Below are 16,306 nucleotides of genomic sequence, written 5' to 3'. Positions count from 1 at the left end.
TATATTGATCATATATACATACACAGATATGCATACCACAAAGACATACATACACGAATACACACACACACACACACACACTCATACATTGATACCATTACACACTTAGACATACATTTGGAAAGACTATCTTGCCTCTATAGAAATACACATACACAGACACTCAGACATTAACACATTTACAAAGTCAAACACTTGACTCCTTAAGTAATGAGTTTGTTGTTGTTGTTGCTGCTGCTGCTGTTACTGTTGTTGTTGATGTTGTTGTTGTTGTTCTACAAAGTCAAATATATGCCCATGTGCACAACACACTCAGACAATGACACCAGTACACACTTAGATATACATGTGGAATGACTATTTTGTCTATGCGGAAATACACATACACACACACTTTGACATTGACACCTTTACAAAGTCAATCACTTGACTCTTTAGGTAACGAGTTTGTTCTTGTTCTACAAAGCCAAAAGATACCCCTACACAACACACTCATACTTACACACATACACACATACGTATGCACATAGTTTGACTAATTTCATATACACAAAAACAAGCATACATACATTTAGCTATCTCACACACGCATATTCATTGTCTACCATCATTCATACATACATACATATATATATATATATATATATATAGAGAGAGAGAGAGAGAGACAGAGCAAGGTTATAATAAGAAGTAGATTTTTCCTAAGAAGTGTACAAAGTGTGTTTTCACCATTTGATCTAATAAAACACACTGCACAATAAACACAAAGCAACTAAAATAAAACACACCGCACAATAAACACACTTTTCATATTCATCATCAGATCAACATATCTAATGCACCAGATTACTTCTTACACTTCTTAGACACACTTCACTTCTCATTTTAACCCCACCATGTATATATATATATATATATATATATATATATATATTATATGCACACAGACATAGCATCATAATATGATTACTTCTAATCATACAGATGCACACTCATTGATCAAATTGGCACATTGATCATACAGATGCACACACATTAATCAAATTGACAACATTGTAGCTAGCTGGTGATCATAAAATCATTATATATAAAAGCCCTAATTACTTGATTGTTACTTAAAGTAATTCAAAAGCCCAAAGTAGTTGTTGATATAATACAAAATACATGATTACCAGTCTAGGTCATTAATGCTTAACGTAATACAATACAAAACACCTACCAAACTACTTAATTCCTACTCGATTTGATGACAGCCACCTGCAATCTACAAGAAAGTGAAGATACTGTTTGGATGGGTCTTCACCAAAACCACCAACTCAATTTTCAGGTGGCGAAGCTAACATCCAGCCAAAACATGGCTATAAAACCAATAAGATCATCGTGTAATAAACAGAGCATCAACCCAGAGTAAATGAAATTGAACAATTGAATATGATGAAATGTGAGTTCTAATACCTATGAAAGCCGAGGTATTTGGAATTCCATCAAAGATCCAAGCCATTGTCACGAGCAAGACGATGACTGAGAAGATGAAAAGGATGTTGGGGAGAGAGGGTAATCGGCTAGAATGAGGTTAGTCGGGGGTTAGGGTTGCAGGTTGTTACAACCGGGGGGGGGGGGGGGGGTTATTCTTGAAGCATAAGTGACATTGAGAAAAAAGACGAATATACCCTTCATTTTAACAGAAAACATTAACGGGGAATTAACGGGAGAGCCAATTGCAAAAAAAGAAAAGAAAAAAAAATCATCATAGGGGTGACGCCTAAAATAAAACCACCAAATGGTCGATTCCTGCAAAACCCCTCCCATCACAATAGTGATTTGTGCATTTAACTCAAAGTTTTAGTATTATATTTTTGTTACATAATTAAACTTTTTTTTATATATAAATGGTACATGCTTGATTACTATGTAGTAATTATTAATATTTTAAGCCATGTATCATCAAAAGCATATTATGCTTTTACTATCATTTTCCATTAATTAAATTATTTGACCATTGGCTATTTCTTTAAATACATATTAGTAAACTTAAATTAATTGAATGAAAGCTTAAAAGGGAAAAAAAGGTCTAAACCACTAAAGGTGTAGAAAAATCGAATAACGGAAAAAACTACCAAAATCTAATCAACTTGCAATTCATAAACAACATATAGAAAAAGAAAAGATATAATATCTGAGCAACTATTATTATATTAAATATAATATTTAAAAAGTGTATATAAATTGCCTTGTCTTTAATTCATCCTTGGTCGGCACCACCCAATATAAATACATCCATCCCTCTATATGTGTCATGCTCATCATAATAACATCAACCGCATATGACATGCATCACCTTTGTCTCAAATGTCTTCTAAACCAATTTTTAGGAAAACTGACAACAAACCAATAACGTTTTCATCGACGACGAAACAACAAGAAACATTTCCTTAAATAACCCCCCTTTTCATTTCTCGTACTTCTCTCGAACTCAAAACCTTTAGGTGATTAAAAGACTCTGTCTCTCGATCCCATGGAAGAATCAGACCCACCATTCATTGAGTTCTACAAGAACCTATTCCATAATCACGAACAAGGGTCCAAGAACAACGATAACGGTGTTTTCGATGATGTAGAAGAGTGGGAGCTACCAATGATCGATCTCGGGCGGTTGGATCAAGGAGTGTGGGAACGTGAAGATTGCAAGAGAGAGATAGCCGAGGCCTCAAGAAAATGGGGCTTCTTCCAAGTGATAAATCACGGTGTTTCGTGTGATATTTTGGAGAGGATGAGGTGTGAGCAAACAAAGGCCTTCAAGAAGACTTATCATGAGAAGACTAGTAACCACCGTGACTTGAATTTTCCGGTGGGAAGTTACCGGTGGGGGACTCCTTCTGCAACATGTTTGAAACAGCTTGCGTGGTCAGAAGCTTTCCATGTACCATTGACAGATATTTCCAACATGGGTGGTAGCAGTAGTCTCAGGTATGTATATATGTACCCTTGTGTCATTTATTTTTTATATTGTTTTAGGTTACATATATAGCACAATAAGATATTTCGTTACATAAACACCTTGCATAAAGAATTTGAAACATATATGACAATAATATATTTAAAGAGAGAATTACAAGAATCTATAATCATTTACAGCATCAACGTTTATAAATGCACATGTTTCTACCAAAAATACCTCAAATTTTGTATTTATACGGAATGGAATCCACCACCTCATCTTTATAAGACAGGACAGCATGCCGCTAGACTAATATGTCAAAATTAATAGATGAAGTTAAAAAAATAGTTTTATGTATTAACAATAGTATCAATAATTATATATACATAGCGTGTGAAATAAAATCACAATTTAGCAACAGAAAGAAAAAGTTAAAAAACAATATTATATATAAACAAGAAGTACGTACGTATTTGTGCAATAAACGACTATATATATAAGTGTCTGTATACACGTATGTAACTTTGATGAGCATATGAACTGAATTATAGTTGCGAAATAGAATTCCTTTTTTTTTTGTTTAATCGGCAGTTGTGAAGTAGATAGAATTGAACTTGTCAAGGAAGAAATTGTAAATCAATCTTCTTAATTAATTAGCATGTTCTCAAGTGAGTATCAGAGAAAAAAATGGTATAAAAATAATAATACATATTTTTTTATCTTTACATGCAAGTCACATGTTAATTTTTCCATCATTTTAAAATGTTTATAACATTTTCATATGATATTTTTTAAAAATTAAAAAATTTATCATAATAACAAGCGTTTTTTATCTTAAATATGAGTACAATTTTATTTTATAAAAATTAAAACAAAAATTACGTTATTTTGTCTTTTTACTTACCATGGTGTCTTTTTTCGTCACTGTGTTTTTCTATTTGCTATCGTGTTTTTTTTTTGTTATTGTGTCTTTCAATTCATCATTGTGTGTTTTTTAAATACTAATAACACCGTTGTGTAATAATAATATGTAAATATAATGAAAAATATCAACAAATTATCTAATACATAAAACACAATGATAAATACATATTACACAATAACCTGAAATATAAAACACAATGATTAATACATATAACACAATTACCTGAAACGTAAGACACGATGGTGAATACATATAACACAATGACCTGAAACGTAAAACATAATGAAAACTATATATTACACAATGACTTGAACGTATTACACAATAAACAAAAAATTATTGTTCTCAAATTAAGTGAGTGTCACATGCCAATTCCGAACAAAAGACAATAAATATATTGCAGAATGACTAAAACGAAATGAAAAGTAGAAATAAATGTTGAGCATAAAGACACAATGATGTAATATTTTATTTAATTTTTATCTTTAATATATGAGTATTAATTAAAAAACACAATAACCAAAATTTTTAACACATTGCATAGAAAAATTCAACTAAAAAACACAATGAACAACTAAATAACACGATATAAAAAGCATAATAATTTTTTTTATTTTTATATAACAATATGATATTCATATTAAAAATAAAAAACGATTGTTATTACGGTGAATTTTTTTTAATGTTGTATGAACAGTTTTGGACGTTTTAAAATGATTGGGGAATTAATATGTACATTACATGTGGATAGAGAAAGACATCATAAGTGAGTTATTACCTTAATACTCTTCTCATCATTTTTATTTTTAAATTAATCTCCACTATTTAAATTTAAAATCAATAAATTAAAAATCTTCTCACACTTTTCATTTTATTATACTTTGTATTTTAACCTTACTCATTTTCTTTATCCACACTATATGATATAACTTTATATATATTTGTAGAATCATATTAGGGTGATGGGTTAATGGAATCTTTTTAACATTATTATTATTATTATTATTAGAAAATAATTAATGCGCTTGTTATGAAACATGTCCCGTTCACATGGTCGACTTATTCAGGCAACGTAAGAATCTTAACTTCCTAAAATGTAAGATATAGTCGGCCTGATGATATTGTAAACTATATACATATATATAAATAATAAATCTATAAAAAGTATTAAATTTGATATACGGCGACGTAACTCAGAAAAATACATAAAATAACAAAAGTTCTGCTTAATGTGTAAGTGTTTTTCTTTTTTCTTTTTTTTTTCACTATTTAAGTATAATATAGTAGTCTTAACATAGGGATAGGGATGAGATCGGGACCATACCGGTACCGACCGGTCTCAATCCTGAAAATCGCGGATTCTTGGTACTGGTAACGGTACCGAAATTTTCGGTATCGGTACGGGACCGAGACGATACCGGTATTAAGGTAAAATTTCAGGAAATTTCGGGAAATACCGGTACCGGTCCCGGTACCGAAACTCAAAATGTTGGTACCGATTCGGTACCGACGGTACCAAATCGGTACCGATTTCGGTACCGGTACCGGTGCCAACCGGTACAAGTCCCGAATTTGCCCATCCCTAACAACACTAGATTAACGAGCTTATAGCTAGGTGTTTCACTACATTTTTCACACGTAAGTATACTATACGTCTTACTCATTATTACGGATATACATGCAAAGTTGTGTATATATTTGTGGTTCATACTTGTTGAACAAGTAAATAATTAACTAATCACATGTACGACTTCAGTTTGACAATCCTCATACTTGTATAATTACACAAACACTTAAAAGGTACTTTCTGTGAGCCCACGAAAACTAAAACATTAAACATATATCATTTCTTCTTTGATCTAAACATGAAGGATTTGGATTTGTTATATATATATATACGTATAGTGTTTGGATCAAATACGAATGAAATTAATATGTTAATTGTGAGAATCAATTATAGTAATTATGTTATAATTACGTCACAGGTAATTACATAATTACTCTACTTGTATATATAATTAGTTTATTTGATTCTCACAATTAACATATTAATTTTATCTGTACGTTAACTTTCTTTTTATATATATATATATATATATATATATATATATATATATTATATTTTGTAATTTATTTGTTCCTATTTGCGTTATAGAGTGAGAATCAGGTAGAAATGATTTTCGATATAAAACTTAAAAAGGCAATATTGATGCATCTTATATTAATTATATCGTTATTATTGTTATAAACTGACTTTCTATAAGTTAATAAAATTATTTATGTTATAATTTCAATGAGGTGTCACTTTCATAATATTGTTGCACTTTACATCATTTTTGGATAGCTGGTTTTGCATCATCTTTAATTAAGGGTCATTTGAAAATAAGATTGTTTTTCAAATTGGAAAAGATTAAAGGAGTAAGTAGTTGCAGTAGAGAGAATGTTTTTTTTATTATTTTTAGTTTTTATTATGGGTGTGTTTCGTATGTGATTTGTTTTATGAAATCAAGAATTTTAATTAAAAGATGTTTTGGTATTGTCATATCATGTCTAGTGATATGGAAGTTTTATCTGAGTTTCAGTATTTGAAATGACCGAACCAATAAATATAAAAGGCATTCAACATATATTTCTTTTAAATGACGGATCACACACTATTTTTATAGATTTCGCCATTAAAATGGTGAATCTTATACATTTACCCTCTTAATTTTTTTCACATTTTTAAAAAGAAAATCGAGAAAAACATTCAAATCAGCGTAAAACATGAAACATGTCTGTGCATTAATAAATATAAATTTTTATATTTTCTAATGGAAATCATCTTATTATATGTTTTGCGTGTGAGAGAGAGAGAGAGAGAGAGAGAGAGAGAGAGAGAAAGAGAGAGAGATATGAGTGTGGTAGTGTGTGTTATTATCAAGAAATAAAGTTAAGAAAAGAAATTTTTTTGGGATGTGATGTATTTGCCATTTTAATTTCTTTGGATTAGACTTGAGCGTTAACCGCAATGGGTTACACTTGTATTATCTAAAATTGCACATTACCTGTCTTAATCAACTCCTAACATGACAAGCCAAAAGAACAATGTGGGATTAAATCAATGAGATAGACGTTAAGAAATACAAACATATCTATAATTAGATTATCACGTCAAAAATAAAATATATATATATAGTGTACAAGTTAAACTTCTAAATATGTAAAGTTAACTAGATCATCACGTCAAAATTTATATAGCGTATTACGATGTATTTTGAATTGAATGAAAAACTTCTACGTATATATATATATATATATATATATATATTAACAGTTATAAGTTTAAGAATTTTAGCTTAGTTAATTTTGTGATCACTCTAATTGTGCTAGACTACTTCATTTCGTCATTGATTTGGTCTCGGAAAAGGATTGTACCATGTGCACTATTTACATTCATGCTGAACCTAATTCTAATACCGCTACTTTGTTATGCTCATTACTAAACTTGATATAAGAAAAGCCATCGTATAAGCCAAGTTAGGATTTTGCTCTAAAACGAATTGTGATGATGCATGGATTACCTCAAATCTAAGGTAGTACGTATATAGGTTGTCCAACAAGAAAATCTTGTATAATATATTGTTTATCTTTATTGGTTCAAGATTCATGTGGTCCAAGTGAACCATAACCAACAATGGTGTAGATTATTGCTTACTTGCCAGAGTAGACATTCATGTGACCATTAGACTTGTGGGTGTAATCCCCGGTGACCAATTTCATAGAAAGCATACACATTAAGGAGATGTACTAGCATTGTAGGTGGCAAAGAACATGCATCCATCCTAGTCATAAACTCTTTATCTATACACTTATCTCTTGTAGTACAACAACCACAACCACAACCACATGTAGTAATTGGTTGTACATTTTTCTGTGTATACATAGATGCATACATACATACATACATGGTCATCTATTGGTTGTCCACAGAATCTACTAACATTATGCATGTGCTATGAGCTGGAGTTCCTGACCTCAGTACACTGTTGTCTCAGTTGGGTAGGAACCATGGTCACAAATGCATTAGCCATGGTCCCTTTTATAATTTTTGATCATTTAGTTCTAATTTCAACAGATTAAGTTCATAAAACATAATTATACTTCGAAAATAATTTGCTTTACATGTGTTTACATTCAGAACAACAATGGAACAGTTTGCTACTACCGTCTCAGATCTAGCAGAAATGTTAGCAGAGATTTTGGCTGAGGAGCTTGGACATAAGTCTAGTTTTTTCAAGGAGAATTGTTTGCCTAGCACCTGTTACCTTCGTATGAACCGCTATCCGCCATGCCCTGTTTCTCCACAAGTTTTTGGATTAATGCCTCACACTGACAGTGATTTTCTCACCATACTACATCAAGATCAAATCGGAGGACTACAATTAGTTAAAGATGGGAAATGGATTGCTGTTAAACCGAATAAAGAAGCTCTAATCATCAATATTGGGGATCTTTTTCAGGTTTGGGTAGTTAAATTACTAAATTTTTTATTAAACATCTTTGAGGTGTCAGAATTAAGAAAGTTTTTGTGTTCTTGAATCTGCTTTAGGCATGGAGCAATGATGTTTATAAGAGTGTGGAGCATCGTGTGATCGCTAATCGAGAAGCCGAGAGGTTTTCCACTGCCTTTTTCTTCTGTCCATCTTACGACACAATGATACAAAGTTGTGTTGAGAATTCCATTTATAGGAGATTCAGCTTCAAAGAATTCAGACAGCAGGTTCAAGATGATGTCAAAAGACTTGGTTACAAAATAGGACTACCTAGGTTTATTTTATGAAGCTAATATGCCTCAATTATTTTTTCAAGAAGTTATATATATAACTAGCTTTGAGTATATCCCCTTATTTTTTTAAAATATCCCCCTTTTCATTTTGAAGTGTTTTTTTCAGTACCCAAGCGAGTCACCATTTTACTTCAAGCCCAAAATCATAGCTTGTTTTATAGTAATATGAAAACAAGAACATCTGCAACTGCAAGATGTTTATGTAGTTCCATCTTATCAAATGAATATGCTTGTATATTGTTTCTATATAAGATGAAGTATCTTGCTTTACGTGTTGACTAAGTTTGCCTTAGTTTTTGAGGAAGTGATTAATACAAAGGAAGAACTATGTATGAAAGATATTACTATGTAGTTACATCAAACAACCATGCAAGGTTGCAAAAGTCACTATGGATCCTAGGCGGCCGACTGGGGAGTTGGGTGTACTCGGAGTACTCGAAAAGTACTCGGAGAGTACTCAGAAATGGTAAATATAAAGAAAATTAATTTTGGATATTATATATATGTCAAATATCATATGTTTACTAATATTTATAACAAAATCTACCTATACTAATAAAAGAAAATAATTTTTGACACATGTCATTCTAATATTAATTATCACAATCAAATTCCCTCTAAAATCAATAATCTTCTATTTATGAAAAAGGAAAAAAATATCTTTCAATATATAGTATTGATTATAAATTCAACATACCGTATTAATTGGTTAATCTCCATTGATTAAATTATTAATATCATAAATTATATTGTAAACATATTTAATATATAAAAATATTAATATAATAATTACATGTCATAAAAGATATTTTCTTTAAAATTAAAATGTATATAAAAGAGTTTATGTTCAAAGAATACACTAACATTCAATTTTTGAGACATCTAAGAAAACTATAATAAATTATTTTATTTTATTTTAATATTCTATGTTTAATAAGTTTTAAAAATTAAATAATGTAAAGAGACTTAATTATCTTTTTTATATTTGTATTAAGTTATTAATTGTAATTTATACATTAATTTATCCCGTGTAATACACGGGTTTCTAAAGCTAGTAAGTGAAAATAATCATAGATAAGATAAATACATTTTTTGATACTAAATTGTTCTAAATTTTGCTAATCATTAGTTAAAAAAAGTGATATTCTTTTTTTAATATTATAAAAATATGAATTATGTTTTATTTCTTTTTAAGTCAAAATCGGCCCAAGTTGACCAACTAGATGCGATTCTGGCTGATGCTGACCACATTTGATCGATTCATAAAACTAGGCGGAGTTAAAGAAACACCCCTCGGCGCCAGACCTTGTAGCGAGTACTCGGGGAGTACTCGGCCTTGTAGACCTACTTTTTTACAACATTGCAACCATGACACCTCTCTCTCTCTCTGATGTGGGCCCAAGTGTAGAAGACCGGGCCATGATGTTTCTGGAGGTCCAAGATCACGTTTCGAAAGGGGCTGCATGGAAATGGGCTTAACTTGGGCTTAACTTGAGTTAAAGAAACACCCCTCGGCGCCAGACCTTGTAGCGAGTACTCGGGGAGTACTCGGCCTTGTAGACCTACTTTTTTACAACATTGCAACCATGACACCTCTCTCTCTCTCTCTCTCTCTCTGATGTGGGCCCAAGTGTAGAAGACCGGGCCATGATGTTTTTGGAGGTCCAAGAACGCGTTTCGAAAGGGGCTGCATGGAAATGGGCTTAACTTGGGCTACGGGCCTCCGTTTCAGGCGTGCTACCAATCAAAATGACTGTTGAAACGTGGGCCACGCTGTGGTAACCACCCGTAGGCGGGTTATCCCATTTATTTTTTCGAATTAAGGCTTCTAAATACACTTTTGGGCCACTTTTGTGTTTCTCGTCTACTTTTTGTGTTTTGGTTTGGGCTATTGTTGGGCCTTTGGTTATTTGTACTGGCCCAAATCTATTTTGAATTCTCTATTAATCTGTTATGAATACTTGTGACTGATCATTGATCAGATCTGAATAAAATTTTTTAAAGGTCAAATGATAATTTAACTAGAATATGAAACAACACAATATAAATGGAAATACAAAATATAATATCTACCCCTCAAGTTGTATGGTTTGGATGGACAACCTTTTGGAGAAGATGTTTACAAGCTAATGCCATGATAACAACATGATGTCCCATAAGAGAACGAGCGAAAACCATATCTCAAAGAAAAATGGTCGATCTTCTGATGCTTGGTGCACCGAAGAAAAACATGATTAATAGTAAGATAAGCACTAATGTTGTCACACCAAAGTGCATGTACACAACTTGAGATAAATGTAACTCAAGCATTAGGGGTATAAACTACCGAATGTTAGCAACCACATGAGAAAGAGACCAATTCTTGGCCTCCGTATCACGCAATGTTGTGTTGCTTCTTTGAACTCCAACCATATAGGTTTGAGCCTAGAAATTAACTGCTTGTGAAATGGAGACCAAGGGATAACTGGTCAACTCAGGATCAGTGTACGCATGAACGGTAGTTGTGGAGGAATGAGATAGAGAGAGTCATTCCATGATCAGTAATACTACCTTTAGGACTATGTGTTGTGAATGAAGTCCCTCTGGATTCAGGTGGCCTAAGGTTTTAGAGGTCTCAAGCTAACTATCAAGTTTGAGGATTTTTTTCTAACTTTTTTAATATAAACCCTTATCCTTTATCCGGACTTAGGACTGGCAATAATAAACCAAAACGTTATAGTTGGAGGAGTTAAAAAAATTAAGTTAAATTGTGTCGGTGGAAAACAATGTTTAAATAGAAATTTATTTTTCTAGCTTTATTAGATACAAATTGTTTAATGAAATAATCATAATCAATTATCAACTTTAATTGGAAAAACTACGCTACTCGGAAGCAACAATTATAGGAATATTTAACACAATTCTATCGGCAATATAAACATTGGAAAAAGAATCAAAGTTTTTAATATAATTAAATATATTAATAAGTTGTTGGTTTCTAAATCTTTAATATCTCGTAGAATTTTTAATTCTTGAAATAGATCTAAACCATCAATATCTACCTTACCGTCATGTTTTAAAAAGATTTCAAGATTAATACAATTTTTTATAAAGTTTCTTCATTGAATGATTTTAATTTTTCTATACTAAACAAAAAACCAAAAATAGTTTCAAAATCTTTAAATTGATTAAATCTACTTGTGAATGAATATATAGCTTGATCTACTATGTTTAAAAAATAATCGGTTCTAAAATAGTCAATAGGAGTTTTTATAGTTCTATTATCAATATTTTAATCAAACTTTTATTTCAATGAGTAATACGTTCTCACCAAAAAAAGGATTAATACCAATCTTTAAAGCTATTTTGTTAATTTTGTCCAAATCCTTTTCAAATACCAGACGAATCGAATTCCCATTTCTTTAAATGGCATTCCTAAGAATGCAATTCAAAATGGGTTTCTTTTCTTTTCCCTTTTAGTTGTTTTCCATGACCAAGTCCATTACTTTCAGACTCCTTATAACCCGATTTACTATACTATCAAGGTTTGTGTCGAACCGACTTCATTTACCTATCTTTTCACGAATCTAGCCTGAACCGTTTTAACCGAAACAACATACGTAACTCGTTTTTAGTAAAATTTGTATCTTTCCTACTTGTTATAACGCGATCTAACATTCTATCAATTTTCATGCAAATATGTACACGGAAAGTAACTCTTCTTAATAAAAACATACATGTGAGGTTTATGTTCGAAAACACTCGAATAGCCCAAAACCATATCAAACGTGCTCCGATTTAGGCAACTCAAGTGGCCACGGAACCGTCACGCTAAAATCTAGGAATCCCTATGCTCGCCATCACCGAACACAACTGCCGGAAAAATGAACAGTCGCTGGAAAACTCTACTTTTCATTGTTACGGTTTCTTTGATAGAAACCAGACTTCCCAAATTCTGATCGAAGATCCGGGTTGTGTAAATACTCGTTTATATTCTATGAACACTATGTTAAAATTTGAGACCAATCCGACGGTTAGATCTCCAGAAATCGTCGGGTATTTATAGGTTGTTCACTCAAAAATGGGAATTTGGGTTGGAATAAGGTTAGAGGTGAAAGATCTTGATATATTTCTTATTAGTTAGTTATTAAGGAGCTCAAATCTCCTTCTTAAGCTTTTATATCTTGGGATTTTAGATAAAGGGTGAAGTGTGTGTATTTTGAGTGTGTGAAGACAAAAATGAAAATGAGAGATTCAAGGTTTATGAAGGGTTTAAGAAGTTTATAAACTCAAATCCTATGGACCTTAGGCCCATAACACCCTTAATCTATATCTTTCTAAGTCCATCTTTTATATCTAATCATACTACTCAAGTCCTTATTTATTTAAAACTAGATCTTTTACCCGGCGCGTTGCGCCGGGGCAGTTGGCAAAACCTAAACGTTGAAACCCGGGCGTTGATTAAACCCGCCTGTTACAACGATGAGTCGACACGAATTCGGTCAGTACCGATTGCATGCGTTATGATATAGACACCATCGGTAAAATTTGAACATTAAAACCTAAAACATTAATTCATCAAATAAATGTATAAAAGCATTAACACATAAGAAAACAAAATATTTAAGACGATGTTTATTTGGTTGGCGAATCCAGACTGTGGTAAAACCCAGGCGTTTTCCGTCCCGAGTATTGAGCCGTACGTTACATGAATGTAACAAAAAACGGGAAATAAATTGAGATAAACCAACGAACAATTTTGGGTGGAGGGGGGGGGGTTGTCAGTAAACTTGCGCATCGATAAAGCAAAGCGTTGTCGGTCATGGGCTTTAAATAAGGCCGCAAGTCTACGCGAACTCGGTCGGTTTCTTTCAGGTTTATTATGTTACCGGAACTAAAAGAAAAAAATTGACGATTGATTGGTTTCTATTACGTTTATTATGTTAACTAAACAAAAAAAAAGGAAAAAAATCCACCGACCAATACGATGTCTCCAAGTGGCCCAAAAAAAAAACTTGCGGCACCAAAGTTCTTAAATATATATAGTAATAATTATAATAATAAATCTCCATAATAGTAGTAAATCATTTATTATTATTTTACAAAAAGTTCGAATGTTACATTAATCCCATATTTACTACATTCGAATGCTAATTTACTTGTACATTGATTCACATCGAATAATTTACAACAAAAACAAGATGCTCTATCTAGTTCTGTAGAATATAAACCAACCGTTTTCTTTCTATTTTTCTCTCCATTCGGTAATTTTCGCCAATCATAGAGAAGTATTGAAGCTTCTTGAATATTCATCTTTTGGAAATTTGTAACCATAAATCTTAATCGGGCCTTTTTCTACAAGTAGATTCCTTAAATTACCATTGATATTATTTCATTGACTTGGGTCAACAATATTTAGAGGTTCATTAGCTTAATTCTCATTTGGAAGTTAATCATCATTAATATGTTCATCGTCAATTGTTAGCTCATCAACTGTAGGTTCATTATTCGTAGGTTGTTCGTCATTTGTAAGTTCATCATTTGTAGGTTCGTTATTTTTAGGTTTTTTAACATATGTAAATTCATTATTTATTGGATGATCGCCATTTATTGGTTCATTGTTTGTACCTTTTGTGGATGTGAAATTTTTTAAATGTCTCGTTTTTGTGATTCAAAAAAGCCTCTGTTTTAAGTCCTTTTTTTTGCATACCCAGATTCGTAAGTTCAGTTTGTATGTGACATTGAAACAAGTAACAAATAACAATCGGTAAGAATTCAATCAAGGCAGATTCTAAATTTCTAAACTCTAATACAATTGGGCAAAAATTCAATTAGGGCAATTCTAAATTTCTAATGCAATTGGACAAGAATTCAATTTGGGCAAATTATAAACAGCCAAATCAGTATATAGACAAAGACATAAAGTGATAACAATAAAGTAACCTCAAATTGACATATTCAAATAACAATTTAGTAAATCCCCTTAAAAAGAAATCGATATAAAAAATCGCACACCTGAAGTCTTGAACTAGATGATGGCACTAACAATAAGTGAAAATACTCGGCCTCAAAGCAATCCTGAACCCGAAATCGAAACCAAAATTTTCAATTGCCAATTCAATCAAAAATTAAAAATCGAAGAATATAAGAACCAGAATGCTATTGCGAGTATAAACAGAGAATATAAAACTTAATTGGTATATAAAGATGAACATGACGGAAATAGATGACTAATATTCTAGATCCTTTAGCGATTTAGTGATGATTACCACTACCCATCCATAAATTTCGTGAAATCGTGTGCTTGGAAAGTATCAATATAGTCGCTTTAGTTCCTCCAATCTTGCTTCCATACTTCGGTGCTTTTAGTTTTCCATCGACGCCAAGAAAAAACCTGATGTTCGAATATATATATATAATCACAAATCGCAACTAAACTTTAAAAACCAAACAATCAATCCTAGTTCACACAAATGACAAGTGTATCGGTAGCGTGTAGCAAAGACAAGAAAAGTACGGATATCAAACTTGAAGACACGTGAGAACGGCTCAGATTATAAACCCTAATCCAAGTCCTACCTTAATATTTAGTTGATTTTATATTAATTATTTTAAGCAAATTAACTTAACTTAACGTAACTAACCGAAAGACTTAACTGGATTTAACGATAATGAGAAAACGAATCACCTAGGTAGGATGATCTAACGGCTGTAGGATGGCTCGGGTGCTAACACGTGGTTGAAAACAGGGTTTTATAGATGAGCTAACAAAGGTGAAGCCACGGTAACTGGATCCCTACGGTCAGGTTTATCAGAAAACCCTAACGACGTCTAGTTAACTTTTAATTCTTGGTTGTATATTCTAAGTACCCTAATAACTCAACACTTGGTCCATGTTTAAGCTACAAGACTCGCTAAGGTTCAATATATTATAAACCTAGGAGAAAAGGGGCAATTCAACACTAAGGATAAAACAAACCAACTTACAAACTTAACCTAGCCGACAATGGGAAAAATCGCACGTGGTCTCGCAACGACTAACATGATCAACTAACTAGCAAGATAAGCCGACGCCTAAGGTTTTGGTCCAACTTAAAGGTGGTTAATCTACTCATTTTAATGATCTATGCAGCACAAACCCTAATGATACGTCTATCACAATCAATCAACACACAAAGTATTAACCGAACTATGCAATAAACGACTACACAAAACTAATTTATGCAATAATCAATCACACGGGGCACATGCACCCTAAGATACGTCTATGGCAGTAGATATTAACGCGATTAAATCACAAATAATGAACTTTGCCAATAGAAAAATAATCAGCCACTCGTTAAGTACCTTAAACTAGTTTATTTTAACCGTTAAACATCAAACCTAGGTTATTCAAACAAGTTTAGCCAATCATATTAAATGAAAATCAGATAATAATGATATAACTGATAAACATGTTCATAAACAACTTATTAAAAATTGTCTTGTGGTCTAAAACTCAAAAAGAACTTACAATCGTTACTAATTCAAAAACCGACAAATAACGAATCAAACTACGAACCGACAGCTCCTCCACCTTAGTTCTGCTCTCTAAACTCTTCTTGGACAGCTGGTATGTTAATAAAATTGTTCTAGG

General features: G+C 32.0%; 1 protein-coding gene across 1 annotated transcript; it reads left to right on the top strand.

The window, feature by feature from the left end:
* Positions 1-2,247: 2,247 nt before the first annotated feature.
* On the top strand, positions 2,248-8,863 carry LOC143551880 (gibberellin 2-beta-dioxygenase 8-like). The gene is made up of 3 exons (XM_077042224.1): positions 2,248-2,967; positions 8,044-8,365; positions 8,455-8,863. Exons 1-3 carry the CDS (start codon positions 2,516-2,518, stop codon positions 8,683-8,685), a joined length of 1,005 nt encoding a protein of 334 aa, XP_076898339.1. The 5' UTR covers positions 2,248-2,515; the 3' UTR covers positions 8,686-8,863.
* The last annotated feature ends 7,443 nt before the right edge of the window (positions 8,864-16,306 follow it).

Source organism: Bidens hawaiensis, unplaced genomic scaffold (assembly GCF_021521415.1).
Source record: "Bidens hawaiensis isolate Kalapana, Puna unplaced genomic scaffold, B.hawaiensis_p1.1 tig00016709_1, whole genome shotgun sequence".
Classification (NCBI taxonomy): domain Eukaryota; kingdom Viridiplantae; phylum Streptophyta; class Magnoliopsida; order Asterales; family Asteraceae; genus Bidens; species Bidens hawaiensis.
Note: the sequence above shows the minus strand (reverse complement) of the source record. Positions and strands in the feature narration are given on the sequence as shown.